Genomic DNA, 27,516 nt, shown 5'->3' with positions numbered 1-27,516 from the left:
GAATGGCTTTTAGCTGCAAAGCTATCGAAAGACAAAAATTCTCCTAACAAGTTACATTTGTCTGGTACTTTATCATTTTGGAAACACTTTATTTCTTTTTCTTTTTCTTAGAAGGAGGGAAAGGGGATATTCTCTTTTTTTCCAGCTCAGTTGAGGTATAATTGACAAATAAAATTGCGTATATTTAAATATGGTGATTTGATAGACATATACGTTATGAAGGGATTCCCACTGTCAAGTTAGTTAACGCATTGGTCACCCCACACAGTTAATACTTTTTTTTATGGATAGAGTGCTTAAGATCTACTGTTTAAGCAGATTTCAAGTATACAGTACAGTGTTATTAATTATAGTTACCTTGCTGCACATTACTTCCCAGAACTTATTCATCTTATAACTGGAAGCTTATACCCTTTGAGCAATATCTCCCCATTTCTTCTGTGCCACCGCCCCCCGTCCGCCCGGGGCAACCGCAGTTATACTCTCTGTTTCTATGAGTTGAACTTTCTCTTTTTAGATTCTGCATATGAGTGAGATCATGCGGTATGTGTGCTTCTGTTATTGGCTTATTTCCTTTAGGATAACATCCTCCAGGTTCATCCATATTGTCGCAAGTGGCAGGATTTCTTTCTTTTCAAGGCTAAGTAACTTTCCATTGTATCACATTGTCTTTATCCCTTCATCCGTGCGTGGACACCAAGGTTGTCTCTGTGTGTTGACTATTGTGAATAATGCTGTGACGAACATGGGGGTGCGGGGATCTTGGTTTCATGGAGACCCTTTCTTTCCATCTTTTTATGGGAGGTGGGCTCTGTGTCATCAGCTGAAAGTTCTCTGCACTGAAAAAAAAAAAAAAGAAACAGGCGTTTAGTTGACTGCCCGACCGCAGAGATGGCATCTTGGTGAAATGTGGATGAGTCACCCACGCAAGGAAGTGGCGCAGGCCTCGTAGCGGCTGGCCTGAGCTGATATGAGACCCTTGACTCTTCATTCTGCCCTCATGCCTCTACTCCCCGACAAAGACAGGCCACCAAAGAGAGCACGCAGGAGACAGGAATGAGAGAGTGAGCTCTAGAAGAGCTCGTTGAATGGTCACATTTCCCTGGTTCGTTATCTTTAGACAAAGGGCGCCGAGTTTGCCTTTGTGAAAAGATCCTTGAGAGACAGAGAGGGGAGACTGAAAGTAGGTCAAGAGAGAAAGGTATGGCTCCAGTTATCCACGCACTGGGGGTGAGGGTCCTTTGATCTGGACTCAGAAAGGCAACTGGCAAGATGACTGTTCGGAGAGCAGAACATCTGATGAAAAGGTGTGGTGGGGAGAGATGTTCCACGTGGACTAGAGACAGATAAGTCACAGGTGAGGCAAGACGAAAAGGAATGCTCAGAGCCTAAGGTCCTCTTTGAAGAGCCTCTTTGAGCTTGTTGCCCACATGCCCAGGAATGCAAGGGCTTCTGTGACCGACAGGGACACGGGATGGCCGAGGAACGTGACCTGTTAGCATTGAAGATGTACTAGTGGGTGCAAAGGAGAAAGTCAGTTGCTCAGATGGGCTGGAGCTTCCGAATCCCTCCACAGAAGCCAAGCTGCCCGCCTATGACAGCAAAGGGAGTGAGTCGTCACCGTGTACTTACAGGAGCGAAGGTTTCGCCGATGATTTTACAGATGATGAAGAGGGTGATGGGCCGGCGGTGACTCGGTGGTTCTGCACTGGGGGTGACTTCATGCCCCAGGGGACATGAGGCAGCGTCGGGAGACTTTTTGGTGGCGCAAGTCAGGGTGGGAGGGTGCGCTGCAGGCCTCAAGTGAGTGGGTCCAGGGGTCCCGGCACAGCACAGCTCCCATGACAGAGAACCGTCCCGTTCCAAGGGGGCTCCAGGGATGAGGGCCTGCACATCTTTGGGGGCTGGGCTGTCTTTCCACATCCCACTCTAGGTGAGGATCCGTGTTACGGAGAGCAAGGGGGTGCAGTAAAAGAAGAGGACCACGTGAGGGTGGCTGGGTTGGCGTCCGGGTGTCCTCTGGAAGCAGCACCCGTGTTGTTTGCTCCGACGAAACTCTCATGGGATTTCTGCTGCATGTGGCCATCATGCCTCCTGTGGAACCCCACAGCTCCCGTGGGGTTTGCACGTCCCAGGCCCCTTCCCGCCCCCGATGAGTTCCTGATGCCGCAGGTTCTGCTAAGTTTTCCTCTCGTTTCCCTAAGTCCTGAGTTCTCTCGAGGTGAGCGATAGCTCAGGCCATCCCTCGGTCTGGCCCCTTGTTCTGGCCCCGAGGATGTTGAACCCCACCCAAGGGGAGAGGCCTGAGGATGCTTCTGCCCCCAGCTGCTCAGACGCGGGCAGGTTCTGTCCCTCTCCTGAGTGTTCACTTGGTAGTTCCTACGGGCATCAGAGCAGGAGTTTCAGGTGTGCATCCACCCCCAAAGTCCTCCGGCCCGTCGTTCTTGAAAGGGGTGAAATGCCGGGGCAGGGGGGTGAGTGTGCGTTGGGATGACAGCCATAGAAGGTGGCTGGATTTTCCCTCCCCTCCACTGCGTTTGCTGCCACCTACTAGCACCCAGAGCTGCCCCACCTGTGAACCATGTCTTCCTTGAGCTTGGAAAGGTTTGCATCACGCCCAACTCTACGTGTTTCCCTTTGAAAAGCCGCTACGCCGAAACTCGTGGCTAGTTTTAGAAAGGATTTGACATTGACAATTGGATTGTCCTGAAATGCCCGGTTTTTTTTCAGTTCAGAGAACTTTCAGCTGATGACACAGAGCCCGCCTTCCATAAAGAGATGATTGTGTCTTCATTTTTCTAGACAGAGCCTATGTTTTGGTTTGGGGTAGAAAGGAGAGGTCACTGCTATCCAGGGAGAAAGAAGTGTTTGTTTTGGAAACAGACACACAGGACAGAGAGGATACAGTTCTTCGCTGCGTGATGTCTTAGATGCTTTGCAGCCCATGTCGTCAGGGGTGGCCGGGTCGACAGAACGTCCTCTACTGGGAGGAGGGGGAGGGTCGCAGAGAAGGAGGGTAGGCCGCCTCAGGCCAGCATCCTTCATGTCTCTCTTCCCCTTGCCCTTTGCAGGAAGATGAGGACGCTTTTGCTTCTGCTGCTGTTCATCTATGAGGCCCGGAGCCATGCGGTGTCAACGCCCAACTTCGTCCTGCTGATGGCCGACGACCTTGGCATTGGGGATCCTGGCTGCTATGGAAACAAGACCCTCAGGTTGGGTGACGTGTAAACACAGGGCTCCCTTCACGGGCCGCCGTCCTGGGATGGGCAGCGCATGTTCACAGAGCACAGGCCATGGGGAAACGTTCAGAGCCCCCCAACGGCGCACTTTCCTGTACGACTTTACGTAGACACACACAGGCGTTAGTAGGCAGGTGTGATGACTTATCTATTCGAATCACTGTTGGATGAACTCAGACGGCTCACTGGGAAGGTATTCATCATAATTCTTTCTTCCTCGCCCCCAGTCTGTGGCTTTTTTCCCATCATCATGTTTCCCTCCCTTTGGTTCGCCTCTTCTGTTTTGTCTTCTGTTTTCGGCCTCTGGCTCCGTTCCCATTGGGACCCAATCCATCCCCCCTTGTCAACCCCTCGCTGTCACCTCTGTACCTTCCTTCACCTCTGGGCCAGGCTGTGCTGGATTCTCATGCAGACACACCGGCCAGGGACAGATGTCCTGGGGACACGTGTCACGTTTGATGGTGTCAGAACTTTTCAAGGGCTAGGGGTGACTACAATGGTAGGGAAAACACAGTGGGAACCAGACTCGGACAGAGGAGGGTGTTTTGTTCCCCAGCCCCCCGGTGTAGGGCTCTTGGGTTTAGAATTAGTCGGTCAGGGTGCAGTGGAATATTGGTCTTAGGGGTGCACTTTCTCTGTGTGATCATGGGGAAATGTTGACATAACTGTGGTTCTGTGGAGAGCTTCACCTCACATGTGATGAGCGCAAACAAAATGAAAGGAGAGGGTGGGATTCACCAGAATTTTCTCGGAAGAGCTACAGATAATTAGCTGAAGCTCACAGGGACGTGCTGCTGAGTGCCACAGGGTCCGATGTGTGTTCACACCACTCGCTGTAGGTCCTCCTCTTCTGTACAACATGACCGTGCATCTCAGGACGTCTGTTTCATCGTTATGTGGCACAGCAAACAAAAATGAAGTAAATTACACTTTTTGAGAAGGACCCGGCCTGCAAGAGGCAGCCGAATGTGACGTCACTTCCAACCTGATTCTGTGTGTCAGATGTCACGTGTTATTTTTAAAATGTATGCTGACCTATGATGTTTGTTAGATTTTGTTTAAAGCACGTGCAAGGATAAGATCTGCACTCAGTGTTCTCTTAAAATTTTAATTGACCACATATGTTTCCTTCCTCACCTTCTGCTTCATTTTGTGAAAAGTTTAGATCTCACTGTTAGGCATTTCAGACATGAACCTTGTGAATAATTTTTCTTATCGAGGTCACAATTTATTTTTTTTTCATTTTAAGTATCATTTTAAAATACCATATGATATGAGTATTAGATATAATATTAGATATGATATCCCTAAACTTTAGTGAGATAATAGATAACTGTTCCTACTAAGGTGTCTTAATTAAAAAATCACAGTCAAGCCTTTAAGGTTCAGTGTCTGCCAATTATCCAAAAGAAAAAAAGGGTTATAAAATCCTAAGTAAGAATTCATATCAAGAATACCCTAGGGCTTCCCTGGTGGCGCAGTGGTTGGGAGTCCGCCTGCCGATGCAGGGGACATGGGTTCGTGCCCTGGTCCGGGAGGATCCCACATGCCGCGGAGCGGCTGGGCCCCTGAGCCATGGCCGCTGAGCCTGCGCGTCCGGAGCCTGTTGCTCCGCAATGGGAGAGGCCACAACAGTGAGAGGCCCGCGTACCGCAAAAAAAAAAAAAAAAAAAAAAGAATACCCTAAATCCGCCTCGTCCTCCATCTTAGCATCCAGTTCTTTTATTTATTTTTTTTAATTGAAGTATAGTTGATTACCATGTTGTGTTAGTTTCAGGTGTACGGCACAGTGATTCAGTTTTCTATCAATATATATGTATATATTTATATATATATACTATGTATATATTTAGACATACATTTATATATGTAGATATTCTTTTTTTCCGACTCTTTTCCATTTTCCACTATAGTTTATTACAAGATAAAGAATACAGTTCCCTGTGTCCTACACTAAATCCTTGTTGTTTATCTATTTTATATGTACTAGTCTGTATCTGCTAATCCCAAATTCCAATTTATCACTTCCTCCCCAGTTCTTTCTGAAGGACATTTTCCATTTTACGTTTTATAATATCACACCTCAAAAGAGTCAGATTTTTCAGTGGCCAGTCTAGGCACTAGGGGGATTAAGTCAAATATACAGACAGCCTCAGTGTTCTCAGAATCTTGTAATTTAAGGCCAAAGCAAAGTGGAAATGTTGAGAATTAAAGGCATAAGTTAAACTAATAGATGAGCGAGCAGCTTGACATTACAGTGCAATGCCGTGATCTTCCCCTTCGAGCTATGCATTGTTACAGGACTAGCCTGTGGGCGCTGAACCAGGGAAGCAGTGGCGTCACAACGGAACAAGATACGTGCCCCACGCCACAGGCAGAAGTCTTGGAGGGGAGTGCCGTTAGCCACTCCGTCCCTTTACAGGGAGGAAGCTGCCGTGATGGGGGATAGGGACTGACATCCTACAGATGGAACAGGCCTCTCCCGCAGGACAAGGAGGCCATGGCAGGGTGGGGGGAGTCCCATCTATGCTCAGAACTGAAGTATAGAAGATGAGCAGCCTGGCAGAGAGGCAGGCGCTGGGGCTCCCACTGGAGGATAAGGGATCGTCACTCAGCGTGAACCCAGCCCTGAAGGAACTTCCCCTCTGAATGCCTAGGAAGTCTGGCATGATTTCCTAAGGTGATGGACCACACCAGTCCTGGATAAGAGGTGGCAGGATGGCTTGTCCTGCATAAGGCGTCATCCTAGAAGTCAGCCCATAAATGAGTGTTTCTTTAGCGGAAAAAAAAAAAGACACCCAGAGGGTGTGCGTGTCTCACGGCATGTCGTGTTTCCATGTTGCTGTGTCCCTTTTCCCTGGAGTCTGTGACCCCTTTGTTACCGATCCCTGGTAAGTGCACCTGGAGCCCATCGTCCCTTTCCCCGGACGGTGCCGTCACCCTGTTCTCCCTGGGGCCATGTGGAAAGTCGGCAGAGCCTGGTGAGAACTGGTTAGGAGCTTCTCTTTGGCTGTAGTTGGCAAGAGAAGAGTCAGGCTGCTCCCAGAGCTTTCTCGTTTGGGGCACGGAGGTAGCTGGTGGGGGGCATAGGTGACGGAGGACAGAGACCTTGACCCTTGCCCCTCCCGCTTCTCAGAGCAGCCCCTTGGAAGGACTTGGCTTCTCTCCTAAATCAGCAGCTCAGAGCCCCCAGGGGGGCATGGGTGGGCCCCTGGAGAGGGCAGACCTGGATGATTTCATCCTCAGTGTGGTTCTGTTGTCACTCTGAGTCTCAGTGCTGTGTCCCCTTCCTTCCCCCGTCCCATCGCAGTTTCCCTGGATAAGTGACAAGCAACTCACTGTACAAAGCCAGAGAGAAAGCTTTCTTTTCAGGGTCACGAGGAATGACCTGAGTCTTTGTTCCAGGACTCCCAATATCGACCGCTTGGCCAGAGGGGGAGTGAAGCTCACGCAGCACCTGGCAGCATCACCCCTGTGCACACCCAGCAGGGCGGCCTTCATGACGGGCCGGTATCCCATCCGCTCAGGTACCCAACCTCCTGGTTCCGTCGCTGCGGCCCTGGTCCACCTCCCAGTCCTAGGGCTTCCCCTGTCCTAATGGTGGGTTTCTCCTGGCTTAGGAATGGCATCTCGGTCCCAAGTGGGAGTTTTCGTCTTCTCCGCCTCTTCGGGAGGACTTCCCCACAGTGAGATTACATTCGCCAAGCTCCTGAAGAATCAAGGCTATTCCACAGCTCTGATAGGTATGGGCAGCTGGTGGGGGGGGGGGGGGGCGGTGCGAGGACCTGGGTGAGTGGGAAATTGGGGAGGGCATGAGAGCAGCCTTCTTGAAGATGAACTGACTGATAGCGTTTGCACAACTGTAAGTAGGGGAGAAATTATTGCAATGCTAAGTTCAAACACCATGCGTCTATATGTGCTATTGGAATGTGTAGATGTGTGTCCTTATTTATGTACGTGTGTGTATGTGTGTGGATGGATGATGGATGGTGAAATGGATAACTAATCATGCACACACACAGCATGCAAAACTACACACACACACACACACACACACACACACACAAACACACACACCATACTATTGATAAAGGTTTGCATTTTACGTTTCAGTACTAAAATTGCGTCTGAATTTTTCTCAGTTGACATTCCCACTGATTTTATCCCCTGGGTAGGAACGAATCCTTCTCCCCTTTCACTTGATAAACTTGGGTCTATGCAGGTCATCAGAGGAACCCTAGAACATCTCATGGGAGCAAAATAACCGGTCTCTTTCCTCCCACATTTTGTCAAACCACCATCACTTTTTCTCTGTATTTAGTGATACAGTCACATTTCAATTTTTTAAATTTATTTATTTATTTTTTTTGCGGTACGTGGGCCTCTCACTGTTGTGGCCTCTCCCGTTGTGGAGCACAGGCTCCGGACGCGCAGGCTCAGCAGCCAGGGCTCACAGGCCCAGCCGCTCCGCGGCATGTAGGATCTGCCCGGACCGGGGCACGAACCCGCGTCCCCCGCATCGGCAGGCGGACTCTCAACCACTGCGCCACCAGGGAAGCCCTCATTTTTATTCCGTTTTTTTATTTGGCCACACTGCGTGGCATGTGGGATCTTAGTTCCCCGACCAGGGCTCGACCCCGTGTCACCTGCAAGTGGGAGCCCGGAGCCTTAACCACTGGACCTCCAGGAAAGTCCCGGACAGTTCACATTTTATAAGAAGTGTTTATAGGTGTTTACAATAATTACTGAGTTATGAGTATGATTTCCTCATGCCTCAGGGGTAGTTTTTACATATGGATTCATTTCCACTTCTGACATTTCAGGGACAAAATCAAGTTGGTTTTAAGACTTTCCTTTTAAGGAAATGTCTTTAAAAAAAAACACATGTCCCCCAAAAACGTTGGTGTTCATCTATGTAGTTTTGTCTCCTGCCTATGAAGTATGTGAGGTGTGTGTCTTTCATTTTATTTGTATTTTTTCCAGTCACTGAATCCCCTCTTGTTTTCTGGTGGAGAGAGTGGTTCCTACCCTACCGTTTTTGGAAACGGAGGTGGAAACGGTAGAATGGTTTTGGCTGATGAATATGCAGAAAGAGGCCGCCTTCCAGCATGCGCAACTCAGAAGCTGACCTTCGTGTCGGGGTGCTCATGGGGACTAAACATGCCACCTGTTTGTTTGTCTGCTCAGGGAAGTGGCACCTTGGCACCAGCTGTCACAACAGAACGGACCTCTGCCACCACCCCTTGAGCCATGGCTTCGACTATTTCCACGGGCTGCCCGTGACCAACCTGCGGGACTGCAAGCCGGGAGAAGGCAGCGTGTTCACCAGGGCCTTAAGGCTGCTGGTCTTCCTCCCCCTGCAGGTCATCGCCATCACGCTGCTGACCCTGGCCGTGCTCAGGTGCCTGGGGCTCATCCAGGTTCCCCCCTGCATCTTCTTCTGCCTCTTCTTCCTGGCCGCCCTGGTCCTCGGCGGCCTGCTGTGCTTCCTGCATTACTTCCGGCCCCTGAACTGCTTCCTCATGAGGAACCGTGACATCACCCAGCAGCCCATGTCCTATGACAACCTCACGCAGAGGCTCACAGCGGACGCGGCCCAGTTCATACAACGGTAGGTATCGCCTCCCAGCCTGATGCTGCCTGGGACACATGTCATATGCTATTTCAGGTGTTTCCATGGAGGTGGAGGAACCGGGGTGGCCTTTTGAGCCATGTTTCCCCTTCTGTGGTTGGGAGATTTCTCCAGCTGGGCGTGTATTGGGCGGTGGGGGGAGTGGGTCGGGAATTGCCATGACCTGGGCTCCCCCCAGAGATGTTTTGCCAGTTTCCCGCACGTCCTCTGCTTATGAGGCCATGCCCCAAAAATGTCTGGGTGACAACAGGGACCTTAAGGCATCACCACGGTCTTTACTCTTCAGGTGTGTGATTAAGAGAGGAAAGGTCATGTGTATTGTTTACTGTAGATGTTATACGACATAAACAACGTGAGGAGATCCGCAATATTCTGGGCACGTTTCCGAGCAGAGCAACTCTGAGAGTCAGCTGGGTGAAGCAGATGATCTCTTGGGAGTCTGTTGGGGCCTCTTGAGTTTGTAGATTTGGTGTTTGCGGTCAGCGAAGGGGGTAGCCATCCACGGAGGGCTTCACAGCAGTCTGTCTCAGGAACACTTGCTGTTAAAAACGAACAAAATTGTTTTGTTGCCTTTAAAAGTTTAGAGGATAGTCCTATAGAGAAAGGTGGGAACGCAGTGTGAAAATCAGATGTTTGGCCTTGGTGGTTGCTTGCCCTGCCCACGAGAGCAGGTCTGTTCAGGCACCAGAGAGTGGAGGAAGCTGGCAACATGGCGTGATGAAGGACATATTGATAATTCGATTCTTAAGAGAAAGGGGAAGATGTTCAGCTGGCCAGCACGCTGGTGAACATCTGTGTCCGTCCGTGATTTTGAACCTGGAGACACTGTGGAGCTATCAGTGCTCACGGTCAGCCTACCCCTCGGCCCGCACGGCCAGAGGCGGCCATAACTTGAACGGACACCCGCATCGTGGGCGTGGCGCTTGGCGCAGATCTGTCCCTTGTGGGATTGCCTTTGATAGCTCAGTACGTGGTGGCGTAGAAAATTGGATCGTTGGAACTTCCCACAGGTAGACCAAGAAGGGAAGAGGGGAAAAGCTCTTGACTGTAGGTGGAGAACTGTGAGTCCTCAGACTTTGTGTAGGGAGGTGCTGGGGTCCTGGCTGAATCTGAACATTGCCAGTCTTACATTGAGAAATTCCTACGGAGAGTAGTTCTAAGGTAAGGCTTTGCCTCTCCCTGTTAACAAGCTCCCCTAGAGTTCTAAACTCCTGTAGAACACTCTGAGAAATACTAGAGCATCTGTGGGTTTTTGCTGTTAGAGAACGGCACCATCGCTAAGCTGCCTAGATTTTTCTAGAAGGCGGTGCTAACATGATCTCCTGCAGAAGCTTCTGAACTTCGTAAGACATACATTTTACACCATCATCCAATGAGATGTCATACACAGATGTTTAACCGAAGCAAAAGTTTCCAGAAAGGATTGATTTCTTCATAGAGTGATCACTTCTGATACTTCCTGATTCCCTTCTGTTTTATTTTTTTTTTTTAATTATCTGGTTGTGACACGAAATGAATGTCATGACTCAACAGTGGGTCCCAGTCTGCATGGCAGACAAAGCTTTTACCTCATGGGTGGGCCTTACAGTGTTTTACGAGTAAGAGAACGGCCCTTCCCAGGTACAGTGGCGCTCTGTGGATGGCAGCCCTACCCGTTTAAGCCACAATACAACCGTCTGCTGTTTGGCAAACTTGCGGAAGCAGCGGAACCCTCTCCTGTCCCTGTCCATTGACTAGCAGTCCCTCAGAAACCTGTGGGGAGGGGGTGAATAATAACGCTCCTGATAAAATCACAGGCTTCAGGAGTGACCCTCAGCGTCCAGGGTGAGGCACATCTTGACGGCATGTGGTGTTTGGACACAGATGATCGAATCTCTAGGCTATATGAATATTCATATGATTAGGAGGAATTTTAATGGGTTCCTTGGCGTATGACTTTGGGACGGGATCGAAACAAATTTGATTAGCCTAAGGGTATTCAACCTCAACCAGTTCATCTTTGTTTAACTTTAATTTCATTTATTTTTTATTGACGTGTAGTTTATTTACAATGTTGTGTTACTTTCAGGTGTACAGCAAAGTGATTCTGTTACATATACTATAGATATACTATGTACATATATAAATTCTTTCCCAGATTCTTTTCCATTATAAGTTATCACAAAATATTGAGTAGAGTTCCCTGTGCTCTACAGTAGGTCCTTGTTGTTTATTTGTTTTATGTATAGTAGTGTGTATCTGTTAATTGCAAACTCCTAATTTATCCCTCCTCCTGCCCTTTCCCCTTTGGTAAGTCTTTTATGTCTGTGAGTCTGTTTCTGTTTTGCAAATAAGTGCATTTGTATCACTTTTTTAGGTTCCACGTAGAAGTGATGTCATATGGTATTTGTCTTACTCTGTCTGGCTCCCTTCACTTAGTATGATAATCTCTAGGTCCATCCATGGTGCTGCAAATAGCATTCTTTCATTCTTTTTTATGGCTGAGTAATATTCCGTTGTATACTTATACCACATCTTCTTTATCCATTCATCTATTGATGGATACTTAGGTTGCTTCCATGTCTTGGCTGTTGTAAATAGTGCTGCAGTGAACATTGGGGTGCATGTTTCTTTTCAAATTAGCGGTTTCATTTTTTCTGGATATATGCCCAGGAGTGTGATTGCTGGGTCACATGGTAACTCTATTTTTAGCTTTTTAAGGAACCTCCATACTGTTTTCCATAGTGGCTGCATCAACTCGCACTACTGCCAACAGTGCAGGAGGGCTCCCTTTTCTTCACACCCTCTCCAGCATTTATTGTTTGTAGACTTTTTGGTGATGGCCATTCTGACCGGTGTGAGGTGATACCTCATTGTAGTTTTGATTTGCATTTCTCCAATACTTAGCGGTCCAACCAGTTTATCTGGATTGTAATGGGGTTTCTGCAGTTTTCTTCCAGAACTAGATATTTAAGATGCTCTAGCAACACCGTAGTGGGAGGTTATGCTTATTGAATTATTTGAAAAGGGTTTAGTCTTTAAATAGGTGATTCTAATGTAAACGACTATTGCCCACATTGGAGCAACGCATAAATTGGTCAGTATTAGGGACAGTACTACCATGTGTGTACCATGATGTCATTCACACCCAAACCTTCTCATGGACATTATCTGAAGATTCAAAGATTTTAAACATCTAGGTAAAATCATCCTTGGGTAACATCGTCTTCCTGTGTTACAGGAGATATCTGATTTGCTGAATTGTTATTTTCAGGAATCTAGAGAGAATTGCCTTAATATGGTACCGAAGAATCATAACAGACTGTGACACTATCATATTTATAAAAATGTTTTTCATGGATCTGAAGACATTTAAATGTGTGTCTCTTTGACCAGAGTGTCCTGAGATATTTGGGCAGGCCTGACGAGCTCTGAGACATGGATTCAGGGCTACTCAGAAGCAAAAGAAGGAAAACCTCATCCAAGCAATAACGGTGTTTGTGAAGTTTATTCAAATGCTCTTGAATCAAAATTTTCCGATTGAAACCAGTGCTTTATTTCAGTGTATTGATCTAAAAACCAGTTTTGGGGTACACAGCTCTCCCTGGGTTCATTTGTCAAAGGTGATGAGGAAAATGATTCAAGCTCTCATTTCTAACATTTGTATTCTCTCTCTGAGCCTTGTGGATGAAATGATTTATACTCAGACGTTTGTTCTCGAGATACTGACTTGCGATGTGGAGATACAGATGACAAGGGCATGAGGGGATGATGCTTTATTGGTTTGTGACTGTCTCAGATGACGTCTGCTGAACCAGATTTATGTACGTGCCCCGGGATTACAAGCAGGTGTTTCCAGGTTGAGGAGAGTGACGGTGTGGAATATATAACTGTGCACTCCACGATCCCTCACCCTAATTTACTCTTTTAGGGATAGAACTTATCTCGGGAAGATGCTTCTACTATTAGAGACCTAGATAATTAGCTCAACACTTGTTCTAAGCTGTACAGTAATTCGAGACAGGTCATCCTAAACACACTTTAATTAGCAAGAAATCCTTGTTGCTCTGACAGGAAAGGAATGACCTGTAGATTTCTTAGAGATACTTAATCCTCCTTATATGCCCTGAATGAAGGGCCCTTCAGTCATTCCAGCTTTCTCCCTGGTCGTGACTCTCATCCATGCTTTGTAAACCAGATCCAGCTTGGGTGCCCAGCTAGGGATGTGTTCAAGTTTTAGCAGATACTGGTTAGATATACGCCAGGCACTGTGGCTATACACGTACTCTTGGTCACGTTTCATACCCGTCACCTCTTACGTGCTACAAAAGGACCCTGGAAGATGGGTGAAGAGATGTCTTCTTGTGGAGGAATTTGAGGCTCAGAACTTTGGAGTGAGAGCAAAAGGCCCACAGGGAATAGTAGATAGCGGGTTAGAACCCATATCTAACTCTCTGTGAGGGCTCTCCTGAGCGGACCATAACAAGCTTGCTGCCTTCCTTGCTGCCACGTATACTCTGCAGACTTACCAGTAAGGTTCGAGTGTGGATTATTTGGAAGGAGACTAGGAAATTCAATACCCCTTCTCCAGATGGAAACGTCCGGGTCCCATGCCCCCAAAGGAGAACACACCTGGGAATTCTTAGATAAACTCATGTTCGTAGTACAATCCTTAACCGTGGCGAGGGAGAAGTGGCTGAGTATTCCGAAAAGATAAAGGCTACGTGGTGACGGGTGGATTTAGCAAGTTAATTTTGTTCCCAAGGTAGTTTTTTAGTTCAGGTTGAACTGCATTGAAAAAGGTGCGATGTCAGCGGGTGGAAAGAGATTCACGTTTCCCATCATCCTTCATAGAGAGAGGCGAACCCGGGTCATTTCTGCCACGGCAAGAGCCAGATTTGTTGGCCCCTTCCCTCCCTAAAGTCACTGAAACTGGCGTTTCGTTGCTAGAAAAAGCACTTCAGTTGAAAGGAACCACTGTGTGTTTCTCTGCCAGTAAAGACACCCTCACTCTGAAGAAATATTCCAAAGTGGTGACTTTATACAAACCCACATAATTTGTATAGTTTAGGGTATCCAGTTACTGGATTCATAAATGCATATGAAATCTACCAGGAGTGTTCTGTTCTCCAGGTCCTGGTTTATGGGAGTTGCATTGACATTACACACAGACACACAGACACAGACACACACACACATGTGTGTGTGTGTCTGTGTGTGTGTGTGTGTGTGTGTTTGTAGCTTTAAAGCCTATAATCAAAAGTGAAATCAATGCTAACCATTTTCAGGTAAGCTCATTTTCAGATATTTCTTGTGCTTCATGGAAGTGTCCTTTAGGGTCTACCAGAAAACAAGTCCAAAAGCTGGAGATGACATAGAGTTCTGCTTTTCATCGGATTCCCCAGAGTTGTAAGATCCCCTTTTTCTAACTTTACCAAACCCTGATCCCTGACCTCTCCCCACAGGGAAGCCACGTGACATCAGAATTATGGGGAGTATGAGTGACTGCGGGCAGTAACATCCACAGGGAAATGTCCTGCCCTTGGTGGGGAGTCACGGGGAAGAGCCCCCCACCCCAGACCTTTTCTGTAGTCCGCAGTTTTATAGTAAATAAATACGCCTTTGTACAAGCATCGCTTGTGTCCTGGTAACGCCCTCAGACCTGTGACAGCTGATAAATGTATCATCGGATATCTGACCTTTTATCCTGTCCTAGTGCTGTCAGCGTTCTGCACACTCAGGGTCCCGAGATGCACTTACAGGGCACCTCCAGCCTAGCCTTTCACCTTGCCAGCTGGGCTGTGGTCTCAGTGGCCGTGATGAATAGCTGTGATTGGACACAAAGCTTCTTTGGAGCAAAGGGATCATTTCATTAGTTTAAGCCAGAAAAGAATAGGGGCGACATTGACTTTAGTTCTTGGTGAGAAAAGTACATCAGATGAAAGATGAAGGGCAACACACAGGGAGACACGCGCGTACAGACACGTTCAAAAGTGAAAAGGTTAAATAATCAAAGAATTGTCTTGTTCAGTAAGGGTAGATGCTACTTGATTGGTTTCCTTTTTTTTTTTTAATATTTATTTATTTATTAGGCTGCTCCAGGTCTTAGTTGCAGCATGTGGGCTCTTAGTTGCGGCATGTATGTGGGATCTAGTGCCGTGACCAGGGATCAAACCTGGGCTCCCTGCATTGGGAACACGGAGTTTTAACCCCTGGACGACCAGGGAAGTCCCTTGGTTCGTCTTCTGCCTTTCCTCGGGCAGCAGGACATGAATTTAGGAACGGGGAGTGGTTCTTTGGGCGCGCCCCTCCTTCCAGGCTGAGCAAAGCCGCAGGCGGAATGCGGTCCTGGAGGATGCTCGTCTGTAGTCATCCTGGGTCCAGGCCCACGGCATTCCTACCTGAACGGGGTCTGGATAAAGCGCGCTCGGACCTTCCCTTTTTCATCAAACCGCCAGATCTCTTTGGTGCCCCAGGATTATGACCCAAACGGGAATCAGGAGGTGTGAGCTTTGGTACGTCAGGCGTTAAGGCGCAACTACGCCGAGGCCCCGGCTGGCAACGAAATGCGCGCTGGGCGGGATGAGGCTTGGGGCCCGAGGGAGCTGGAGTTGGTGCAGCCCGTTCGGCTGGCTGACTCCTGAGAGCTCCCGCGAGCTGCTGTCCCGAAGGAGCGCGGGTGGTACTCCCAGCATCCCAACGTTCCAGAGAAATCAGAACTACCGATCTGCGTGTGTGCGGGGGACTATTTCGGGGGATTTTTTTAAGTTGGACATTTCTCGATTTTTAAAAATATTGGCCTGGTTTTGTAGTATTCAGTCCTGATGTTGAGTGAATTGCTGTGTGCTCCACGTCTTAGAAGGGATCCCCATTATACTCACGTCCCTGGTTCCCTCTGGCGAAGCGTGAGGGTGGTCTGCTCACACCCTGCATGTGCTTCTTTCGTGGGTCCAGGCTGGGAGGGAACCTGTAGAATAGATGACCTATCTTCATATCGGGCATCCACCTACTAACAGAGGTATCCCAGACATGGCAGATTTCCTGGGATGGGGTAACACAGGCAGTCTTGTTTGTTTCCCTTGGAGGGTCCATTCAAGGGGGCACACCCCCATGCTGTTGTACCCCCATCCTTTTAGGGCACTCCTGAGCACCTGGCATGATTACTCAGCCATACTTCCTCTACCTGCTTCCAGGACAAGTCACGATGACCCCTTCGGCGAGGCAGTCCCCACTCATCGCCCACCTGCATTGTCCCCAGAGATAGTCTATGAGGATCCTTGTGTCCACTTAACTGGGCGGGGGGCCTTCTCCCGAGAGGAAGGGGCTCCGTCTAGAAAGCTGAGAGTGGACAGGGCCTCTCGTCAGTTTGTCGTGAGCCTGTCGTCTTTGCCAGGGACCAAGCATAGACTTGAAGGAGGGGGACACGAGGAGGAAGAAGACAAGAAACAGAAACAGAAGCAGAAGGAGAAGAAGCAGCAGAAACAGAAGTGGAAGCGAAAACAGAAGAAGCAGCAGAAACTGAAGAAGCAGCAGAAGCAGAAACAGAAGTAGTTTGGAAATCCATCTTCTTCCCTAGTGTCAAATCTCCTATTACAACGATTTCCATAGCTTCTTCTTTCCTACTACCTGAAGCATAAAGAAATTTGACTTTTTTTCCTACAGATGTTCAATACCTCCGGGTTAGGATACTTAACAAACGAACGCCAGGTAATTTAAAGCCGGAAGCATCAAAGAATCTTCCCACCATCTGTTCTGGAATGGGGCGTGTGGCTGACCTCAAGCCCTTTGATTGAAGTCCAGCTGTGCGTGGAGGGTTGAGCCCGATGATGGATGGTGTCTCCAGTCGGGCGTCCTCACTGTACCCCACTGTGGGTACAAAGCCATATAATCTATAGGAGTCGCACGGAGTCACAGGCAAGGCTGTCTGTGAAGGATCGTCTCACAGAGAGAGCCCATCCTGAAGCCTCACAGATGAGGCCATCGTGGGGAAGCTAGGGTGCTTGTGGGGAAGCAGGGGTGCTTGTCAGAGCTGGGGGGATGCCAGCATGACTAAAGTCAGGGCAGCATCACAAATCTCGTTACACAAACCGACTTTCACACCTGGGTATCTATTTCTTTTCCCTCTGTGTTTGTGGGGGGAAAGGCGGCTTTCATGGTTTTCCTGTCTTCGTTTTTATATTGAAGATAGATCTTCGTTTTTCTGTGGTTTTGAAAGTAGCATGTGCTACTTTAAAAAATCAAAGCAGTATAAAAATATAAAGAAGTAGAAAGTTAAAAGTGTTCCCAGGTTTTCCCCCGTCCCAACTAATCGTCATCCTATTAGTGGTATCTTTCAGTTAGCGGTAAAAATCCATACAGTGGGGTTTTTGTTTTAAAAAATGTATTCTGAAGTGTTCAGTGACTCGTTTGGGACCACATGCCGTAGAAAGTGTGCTTTTGAAAGCTCACCAGGTAAGGACACAGGTTACGTCTCTGCCGTCGTCCACTGCTGTATCTGAATAGCACCCAGGGGACAGTGGCTCAGACACCGACGCATTTATGGAAAGCGCACGGCAGGAACTTCTGGAATCTCTCTCTCTCTCTCCAGGAGTGAGTCCTGACCCCTACCAGGTTGAGATTCACTCTCCTTCTCTGTATCCATCCTCTGATGTGCTCCATCGTGGAACTTAAAGCAGCTGAGACCAATTATTGATGGTCTTGTCTGAACTGTGGGCTGCTGATGGCAGGAGCCGGTCCAGCTTAGCTTTATATTTTTAGTGCGTGGAGTCACGTGGGCAGAATAGATGTGAAAGGCCTGGATGGATGAAGGGAACAGCCAGGCGTGTCCATCTCTGTGCGTACAGAGTGGTGGTCACACGGACTCCGGCTGGGTGACTGTTGACAGCGCTACCTGGTTTATGCCTTCGTCTAATCACCAGCATCTGAGGGGTCTCGGGAGGAATGCACAGACGTCCCTAGTTGCATTCCTGTCATTCCCGACGCTGACTCAAATGGGGACACTCGGTGAATAATCAAGGTCAGACTTTGAGAAGAGGAACACGGTATGCAAGACCGTGGCAGACAGAAAAAGTAATAATAATAATGCCATGGCCGTCTTCTTGCCTAGGTTTCACTCACGCGTGGACGGGATGTAAATCTTTTTGACTCTGAGATTGGAGTGATTGCAGGTTGCCGGGAAGGTGCAGAGCTGCCTTCTGTATTGGTAACAAATAGAGGGAAGGCATGTAGCAGCTGAAAGTTCTATCTTTTCACACAGCGTGCGAGACAGTGGCAATAAATTTTCAAGAGAGTTGTTTACTGAAGCAGCTAATAAAAAAGGAGCTAAGCAGTTATGGAGAGATCTCCCTCCCGCCAACTTGCTCCAGCGTCATTTAGTTTTCAAGGTCGTAGAGAGAAGAGAGACCTGGGCCTTCTGAACGAGGGACGATGGCCTTTCCTGCGCTCTTGAAGGATAAGGCTGAGCAAGGGTTCCTCCCCCCACACCAGCGATCAAGCTGTCAGTCACATCTCAGGATGTGTGCAGGGCAGTAATGGTGGATGTCTGTCCAGCCCACATGCCCATGCTACACTGATCACACCTCTGTTCCCGGAGGGTAAATCTTCGTGGTTCGGAGTTTGTGCAGCTGGGTACGCTTCCCTAAATGTTCCAGGGTTGGGTTTTGTGTATAAAACCTCATCAGTCTTCTTGGACACCTGGCACCTTGGCTGGTATCTGTCACGGGCAGTCTACTGCATGCCAAAGAGATTATAGAAAAATAATTCTGTACATAGGGGCGTATTTATAATCAACGCATGATGGCCCTCTCCCCTTCCACCCAGGGTCCCCCTACATCACAAGACAGAAATCACATCCCGTGGTCATTGATTGAGCCCCAAAAGGGTACCTCTTGGACTCAGCTCACCTGTTCTTCCTGCCCTCTTTATGAAGGATGTTTGTCTTGGGCTCCCTTGTTTGCTTGTTGCCCCCACTTTATCCTTTGTTTTTTCATCCTCACCTCACGTTTTCAAATGCCTTCGTCTCATGATCCCTGTGATTATAAAATGCCGATAATGTTGGTGGCTGCCTCTTTCCTCAGTTTTCTTATTTTTTTTCCAAGCTGTTGGGCGTGCAGTAGCTCATCCTTCTCTGCCAATCACATCCTGCATTTTTTTTTTTGTTTTGTGGTACGCGGGCCTCTCACTGCTGTGGCCTCTCCCGTTGTGGAGCACAGGCTCCGGACACGCAGGCTCAGCGGCCATGGCTCACAGGCCCCGCCACTCCGTGGCATGTGGGATCTTCCTGGACCGGGGCATGAACCCGTGTCCCCTGCGTCGGCAGGCGGACTCTCAACTGCGCCACCAGGGAAGCCCACATCCTGCATTTTAAGTTATGACCATGTACATGCTTGGGAAATGGAGTTTTTAAGCTTCCTTGTCTATTTTCCTTAACGCTAAGTCTAAAGACAAATGGGAGAGCAGAGGAGCCTCAGGTGGCAGTGAAATTGTACCCATTCATAATGTAACTGTCTATTTTGGGACGAGTATGAAGAGTGAGATTTTATGTTCCTTTTGGGAAATCCAAGCCAGTTTTTAGCGCCCTAATCTGCTTCTTGAGAAGGAGGTACAGTGTATCCAGTTGTGAGGAAACGTGTGCCCAGAATGCCTAGGGTGGAAATTGAACAGGCCTCCTGTGTGGCCAAAGTCCATGGTGTCCCATGGCTTAGTCTCACTTCTTTCAGGGTCTTCAAGGGTATGTACCCTTTGAGGTAGCCAAGGGATGCCTTGGGTACACACGCTCATGCAAATATCATCAGATTGGATGACAGCCCCTGTGCGTCTGTCTGCACGTGAATATCTCTTCTTTTCTTTCTGAGAGGCAACAGTGAGATTTACACAACAGAGGTGGTGGGTTCTAATTCTCCTGCCTTCAAACTCTAGTTACTGAGAGAAGTGGGGCAAGACACTTATAACCTTTTTTTTTTTTTTTTTTTTTTTTTGCTATCCTAGTTGTGAAATAATAGCAGTATTTCTTCATTTTATACTCTTGTAAAAGAAAAAAAAATGTGACAGAATTCATCTCCCAGCGCTGGAAATATAAAACACTATTCAAGTAATCAACAACAAGTTGCTGAATTTGCTGTTTTCAGAGAATAGGAAGTGCCCGACTCACTCATAGTGTGTTCTTTTGTGTTTATTTTCTGTTCCCAAAAGCGAGCGACCTTGAAAGTGTGATACTCAGTAGATGTGAGCAGTTGACCCACAAGTGCGGTAGGAGCTGAAGGAACCCAAGTTGTATTCACATTAGGAAATTGAAAATGAATTTAGAGGGGTGTCATCCATTTATTTATTAAAGGTAAAGTTACGGCATTTGTGAGACCCAGTTGTAAATTTGAAGTGGTTTTGGTTATCATGAGGGGTTAGGTTAGTAAGTAAACACATACAAGCAACGTTGCTTGAATTAAATAGATTCTTCCTTTAGAACCTTTGCTCGTTGTTTGAATTAAATAGATTCTTCCTTTAGAACTTTTGCTCAATGGCCAAGATGTCGAACACAGCGTGTGATTCCTCCAAAACAGCCAGAGACTTTTGACTTAGGTTAGAAGTTTGGAGATATAGATCTACATATATAGGTAGACACACACACAGACACATATGTGTGTGTGTGTGTGTGTGTGTGTGTATAAAATATTTATACATACATGTGTATACATATTATTTTGTATATATAAGATATATATGCACGCATATATATAATAATACCTGCTGTAGAGCAACTTTTACATGAACCACGTTGCATTCATGAGTCCCAAGTAGTTCACTAAAGGTCTGGGTGGTACTTTTGAAGCTGAAAGAGCTAATGCAATATTTGATTGAATAACAGAGGTTTACGGAAGTGATGCTACCTGCCAGGCGTTGTGCTGGTGCCGGGAATCCACAGATGTAGATGACATGCCCCAGCCTGTGGTCTAGTGGGAGAAGGAGAGCATATAAGTGATCCTTGGGGAGACCAGCAGATGCTTTATCAGAAATTACATTCATTCACCCATTAGTGCATTCATTCCCTTCTTCATTTATGCCCTGATAGCCTTCAAAAGGGCACTCACTCAGTATTCCCTTTTAGCCAGAAAGGAATTGCTGATGGTCGCCTGGAATAAGGTATAGGAGAAGGCTATTGCATGAAACTGAAACACAGCAACTGAGTGCATTTCTCAGAGGTCCACTAGATGTCAAGAGGAAGTGATGTGACTAATTGATCCCTTTGAGCAGACTCAGGTGTGAACCCCCAGACCTCCCTACAGTAACCATGCTGCCAGGCAGTTGTCCCAAGGACCACATGTGCACAGTGACTTTTAACGCTCCAGGGACTTATAATGCTCCAGCATCTGTGCTTTCTCAACAGTTCCACCAGACTAGGTTTAGGTGTACTCTGAACTACGAAAAGCTTTTGCAATACCATCCGTCTCTCTCAACTAAAGTATAGATTGAGGCCAGTTCAGAGGATGTTCCATTCAACGTCCAAAATTCAGTATTGACGGTGGAGTGTTCCTGCCAGGAGACTTGTTCTCTAGTAGGAGGTGTGCAACATGACAGCACACAAAGTTGAACTGGCTTTGAACTGTGGATCTAAGTAGTTGACAACTCAAGATAGTGTCCTTACTAGGTAGGAGCGTGTGCGCACGTGCGTGTGTGTTTTCCAGAAAGAATACAGTTTTGTAGGTGCTTCAATTCATATAAATTTCAGAGAGAGAGGGAAGAATAGAATTCAAGAAAAAAGTAGGTCATTCTCCAATACATTTTTTTTTTCTGAGTTGTCTCTTTGGAGAATATCTCAAGGACGTAGCACATCAGTCTGCTGAACTGTAGAGGGTACAATGATTACCTATGGAGAGAGACTTGCCATCCCCCAAATAAGAGATTCAGTATTCGGCAACATTCAGTGGTGTTTTCTAAATTTTCAAACTGTATCGTGTAATCATAGGTTGATCCTAATCAGAATGGTGGCCATATCTTCTTTATCCATTCATTCGTTGATGGACACTTAGGTTGCTTCCATGTCTTGGCTATTGTGAATAGTGCTGCTATGAACATACGGGAATGGATGAGGAAGCTGTGGTACATGTATACAATGGAATATTACTCAGCCACTAAAAAGAATGAAATAATGCCATTTGCAGCAACATGGATGGACCTGGAGATTATCATACTAAGTGAAGTAAGTCAGAAAAAGACAAATATTATATGATACTGCTTATACATGAAATCTTAAAAAACTGATACAAATGAACTTATTTACAAAACAGAAGCAGACTCACAGACTTAGAGAACAAACTTATGGTCACCAGTGGGGAAGGGTAGCAGGGAGAGACAGATTGGGAGTTTGGGATTGACACGTACACACTGCCATATTTAAAAGAGATAACCAACAAGGACCTTCTGTATAGCACAGGGAACTCTACTCAGTATCCTGTAATAACCTAAATGGGAAAAGAATTTGAAAAACGACAGATACAGGTATATGGATAACCGAATCACTTTGCTGTATGCCCGAAACTAACACAACGTTGTTAATCAACTATATTCTGATACAAAATAAAAATTTTTGTAAAGTTCACTGCCATTAAGTCGGAGCTGATTTAATTTTCCTCAGTTCGTATGCTGAATCTGATATTATCGTTTGAGACTGAAAATTATACATGCCATCTTTTTTAACCAAGGGAATAAACATTTTCACTTTCAGAATAAAAAACAAGCAAGCGGCAACGGTGGCCAACATGCTTATTTTGCTCTTGGATGTTGGTTTTTTTTTCAGGAACGCCAAGACCCCTTTCCTGCTTGTCCTGGCTTTCCTGCACATGCATACGGCTCTCTTCTCTTCGAAGGACTTTGCCGGCAAAAGTAAACACGGCGCTTATGGAGATGCTGCCGAGGAAATGGATTGGAGTGTCGGTATGTGTCCCTTTATCTTCCAGTCTGTCCTTCAGATGTGACTGAGGCTTTTCCTGCTTCTATCTTACTTCCTCTGAGTTTCCACCTATGTCCCCGATGCCTTCAGAGACAGCACGTGCTTTTTGTTTTTGTGTTTCAAAAACACTAACTGTGAAAGGTAAGCAGAATACAAAATGCATCTCAGCCCCGAGTCCATGCTTGTGTTTACCAATGGATACAGCAGCAAGAGGAGTCTGCGTCTGTGGGCTGGTGATCAAAGAGATGAACGAAGAAAAGGAATCAAAGCATGAATCCTCATCACCACTTATGCTTTTAGCGATTCAATGTGCACAACCCCTTGTCTGTAGCGAAGTTAAGCACAAGGCAGATTCGGGAGGCAGAGGCCTCGCCATGGGCTACGGCCTTGGTGAGTCTCCGTGCAGTAGCCCTGGAGTCTTCCATGGATGCCGCGAGCACCGCTGTGTTTCCTTCTTCTGCAGCTTGTGTTCTTCTTGCTGCATCTGTGAGGACGGCAGGAATTGCCTTGCTCTCTGTGTCCCTTCTCCCTAAGCAGGTTACCCTGTTTCTGAGAAACGTAGCATGTTTTTCAGAGGTACTGGGAAGCCTTCCTTCTGAGGTTTCCTTTTTAAACGGTGTCTTGCACATCGACGCGAGATCACGGTGACCGTGCTTTCTTCTGCACAGCTAAGCCGTCTCGGGTCTATTGCACAGAGTGTGGAGGAAGCCAGAGTATGTGGGTTAAGCAAAGGGATGGAAAATCAGTGGGTTCTGAACTTTGCATTCAATTCCTATCTATCCCAGAGATGTCTCTTATGGTGACATTGCTCGCTCCATCTGGACAAAATTGGACAGAATTGAGCAAATGGCACCCGTGAACAGGTTGCTTAAGATTTTTGCATATTTCCTTTCTTTTCCTTTCCTCCCCCCAACCCCCGCCCCTCTTGTTCTTCCTTCCTTTTCTTTTTATGCCCTGGATTGATAGTTTTTTCATCGAGATGTTTTGGAGGTGTTTGAACATGGCCTCAGAGTTTCTTGGTTGGTTTGTATTAAAAGCAAACTGAGCGTGATTCGGTCACCAACGTTGGGAATGACAAGAACAAGTTTTGTTTCATTTAAATCTTCTAAGGAGCACCGTCTTTTAGACAAGATGACTGTACCCTTATTCTAGCTTCTAGCTCTTTCTGTTACTATCTCCGGGAACTTCAGAGATGTCTTGAACCTGTGGGCCTGATGAATTCAGATGAGGTAACTTCCAAGTTTCTTTCTTTTCTAACCTTGTCTGTGATGCTGTCAGATAACAGAAGTGAGCACAGATGCTGAACACGTACTAGGAAAAACAAAACCAGAATAACCTGCCTAATGAGATTCGTAAGAAAAATTCATTATACTTAGGGCTTTGACATACACCCATACAAGCCTGCCTTCTTTCATTTTTCATTCTTAAAACGGTACATGTAAATTAGTATCCATTTTCCACACCGTAGTAGTGTAAATCACTGGAGTACTTCGTAGTGTGAGTCAGTAGAATATTTTATGTCTTTAATGAGCGTTATATGTTAGCGTAACAGGTTTCGTGTACACCTCTCTGACGTTTGTTGGCTGGCAAGCAAACTCATGCTGGTGTCATCACACCTACTGATTAATTTTTATTAGAGCAGTACATATGCCTACCCTGACTCATTAAAAAAGTCTCTAAGTTCCAATGTTTTCCTGCTACTGGTCCCTCTTGAATAAAACAGAATGTTTTTTAATCTTCGAGATCTGCATTAGACCCTGATATCATATTAATAGATGATTGTGTTCTTTTTTTTGCCAAAAAATAAAAATCCTTCCCTTAAGCCATTACATTCATTTCTCAGGATGTTTCTGTTGTTTTACAAATACCTCTGAGCATTTGGAGGAATAGTCCTTCTTTCCAAAATGAGCCTTTTATTGTCACACAGAAGGGGACTGTAGCACTCTGGATAATTATGTAATAAAATAACATGAGAGTATTGGCTTAAAAAGAAACGCTGCTAGTACCATGGGCAGCTGAGCTACAAGATGTTACCCAGAGAGGGCACGTCTCTGTCCTTTAGCGCATTTTCTTTCTAAATGTTTGGAGGCAACATCGTTATATGCGGCATAACTTTCCGCACTGTGGGTTTCTCTGTACCTATAAAGGCAAACTCATAAAAAGAACCTTTCTTACTTAATTGTCCGCCACGGCCAATCTCACCCCATATCATGGTGCTGGATGGCCTTATTCTTACCTGTGTGATCGCTGTAGCTTGTCTTGTTATCATGACGCAGGAAGGACTGACTGCACAGATGTGGTGTAAGGTCTACGCCGTGGAGCTCGCGGTAAAAGCTGGCAGGGGTCGCTGAAATCCTGGAACTCGAATACTGCCACGCAGTTCGAGGGGTGGGCAGTGTTCTAATACTCACAGCCACCGCCTACGAAGTGTGTGCCCTGCACCTGGTCTGGGGCTTCACAGGTGTCCCTTCCCTTCGTGCTGTCAACAATCAGGGCAGCATTCCTGCTGTGTCAGAGTGGTTTACAGTCGACGGTAAGTCACAGGGAAAGAGCCGGTTCCTTCATTCATCACCTCTAGTAGATGCCATTTGTGTGCCTAACATTGTTGTGTTTTTTTTGAGGGAGAATGCAATGATGATGAGACCTTGGCTTAAGAGAATTTAGGGGCTCCTAAGGGATTTAAGATTCTTCCAGTTGACCTTGTAATAACCCAGACCAGAAAGGAATGAATGAATGTCCCGAGGGAGGTGCAGGTAACACTCGAGTGGTTTCGAAGGGGAAGGGTCTCCGTATGTGACCAGTGGCCGGCCTCACCATTTCAGCAGGGCACACTTACGGGTGAAGCCTCTGGGCAGTCGGGGCTCTATTGCCGAGTCTGATTTTCAGCTTCTCAAGCAGCAGAGCTTTGGGGGAGGAACAAATGGGCAAAATCACAGTGTTTTCCAATGTACTCCAAGTATTTTTTCTTTGGGGGGAGGGGGGCGGGTGCGTGTCATTCTATCTGTTGTAATGACATCTACCAGAGACCTGTGAATGGGTGGGGGGCAGAGGGAGCGGGTGCAGGGATGGAAGTGGTTCCCGCCAGTGGTTTGTCATCTGTGACGTGTCCCCGTTACAGCGCTCACAGGGGCTCGGGTGGAATTTGCCTGCAATGGGCTTTAATTTTGCTGAGGATGAGACTAGCAAATTCTGTAACCTACAAAGAGAATGCAAGTTGAATGCAAGTTGAGAACAATGAGGTGAACCTAAAAATAAATCTCTGACTTCAAATCAAACCTTTCAATTAAAAAAAAATCCCTGCCACTTCTAAGGGTTGAGACCCCGTGGCTTACGTGAGATTCTTTCTTTCAAACAAAAACGCTAAGTCTTTTTCTTACGTGGAAGGAACACCAGCCTTCTTAGTGGGACCCCGGAAGTCTTCAGGCGTTTGGTTGTCAATTGCTTTGGGTCTGTGATCGGGCATCCCTACGGGCCGTGTCTGATAAGGCAACCTCAGTTTCTCCAGCTAGTGATTTTCCCGTTGGGGCTCTGGGCAGCGCCACTGTCTGTGGGTACAGGAATGGAACAGTGAACCCAGCGGAAGGAAAAATAATGGATGAATTCATGAAAGGCGAGCCGGGGGATGGTACAGAATGAATCCTTTTCCATACCTGCCGTGTAGTAAGCCATGTGCCACACAGCTTTCTTGGCCACACGTCAAATCTGTCTTGACAAATGGAGAATACATTGGAAAGCCTCATTTAGCAGGAGATCAGGATGGTCCCAAGAACCTCGAAAAACCCAAGGAAACTCTGAAAATAAGAAGGCTTAGGGATTGGTCCAAGTCCCTCAAACATACAGCAGAATTCTAACCAGCGTTTGGCTTATGGGACATAGGTCTAAGGAATGATCCATTTAAAAACGGACTGTTTCTAAAACTCTTGGATTAAAATAGTTGTTGGAGTCTGAAATGCAGTGTACGGTGAATAACCCCTCAGGGACAGGTGCATTTACTCAGGCAAAAGTGCTCTGGTTGCGTTTCTGTAGAAGACATCTTCTTTAGAATGCTATAGACCAGGCCCATAGTAGGTACCCAGTAAGTAATTTTTCAAGGTCAACTCCCGGGGAGCAGGTGCCTGTAAGTTGTAAGGCCCTGACTGTGGTGCTGGAATTGCTAGGAAAGCATGGCTTTTTCTTACACATGGGGATACTGGTCCAAAACGTGTGGCAGTGGATTCGATGACTTTGCAAGAATATTCAAAGCAGTCGAGCACCTCGTGACTCAAGTTGTATCTCCATCTTAATCCAGGATAAAAGGTTCAAAATCCACCTCCCTGTTTCTAGTTCTCGAGAACTAACATTGCAATGTCGATATTCTTCGTCCTTCTTCTGTTCCATAGAGAGTGTCATCTGAGCTGTAAGCTTGTGTGTTTCGCTTGGGATTCAATACATCACTTTTCCATCTTGAATTTTTAAAATGCTCTCATTCTTGATAAATGAGACCTTCTTTAAAACGTGAAAATCTGTACTCAGCCGTAAAAAGGAACAGAATTGGGTCGTTTGTAGAGACGTGGATGGACCTAGAGACGGTCGTACAGAATGAAGTAAGTCAGAAAGAGAAAAACAAATATCATATATTAATGCATATCTGTGGAGTCTAGAAAAATGGTACAGATGAACCTATTTGCAGGGCAAGAATAGGGACGCAGACATAGAGAACAAATGTGTGGACACCAAGGGGGGAA

The 27,516-nt window shown here is 46.7% G+C and overlaps 1 protein-coding gene across 5 annotated transcripts in view; it reads left to right on the top strand.

Annotated features, from left to right (window-relative positions):
• STS (steroid sulfatase) overlaps positions 1-27,516 on the top strand; it is a 387,926-nt gene that overhangs the window by 27,020 nt on the left and 333,390 nt on the right. For all 5 annotated transcript variants that reach the window (XR_009517951.1, XR_009517950.1, XM_060001752.1 and 2 more), the window contains exons 2-6: positions 3,072-3,212; positions 6,645-6,766; positions 6,860-6,982; positions 8,427-8,850; positions 22,640-22,776. Coding sequence is in view for 3 of the 5 variants with exons in the window: in XM_060001752.1 (XP_059857735.1) it covers positions 3,072-3,212; positions 6,645-6,766; positions 6,860-6,982; positions 8,427-8,850; positions 22,640-22,776 (947 nt within the window). In the remaining 2 variants the exon portion in view is untranslated. The remainder of the gene's footprint in view (positions 1-3,071; positions 3,213-6,644; positions 6,767-6,859; positions 6,983-8,426; positions 8,851-22,639; positions 22,777-27,516) is intronic.

Source organism: Delphinus delphis, chromosome X (assembly GCF_949987515.2).
Source record: "Delphinus delphis chromosome X, mDelDel1.2, whole genome shotgun sequence".
Lineage (NCBI taxonomy): Eukaryota > Metazoa > Chordata > Mammalia > Artiodactyla > Delphinidae > Delphinus > Delphinus delphis.
This window is presented reverse-complemented; position numbering and strand designations above follow the sequence as displayed.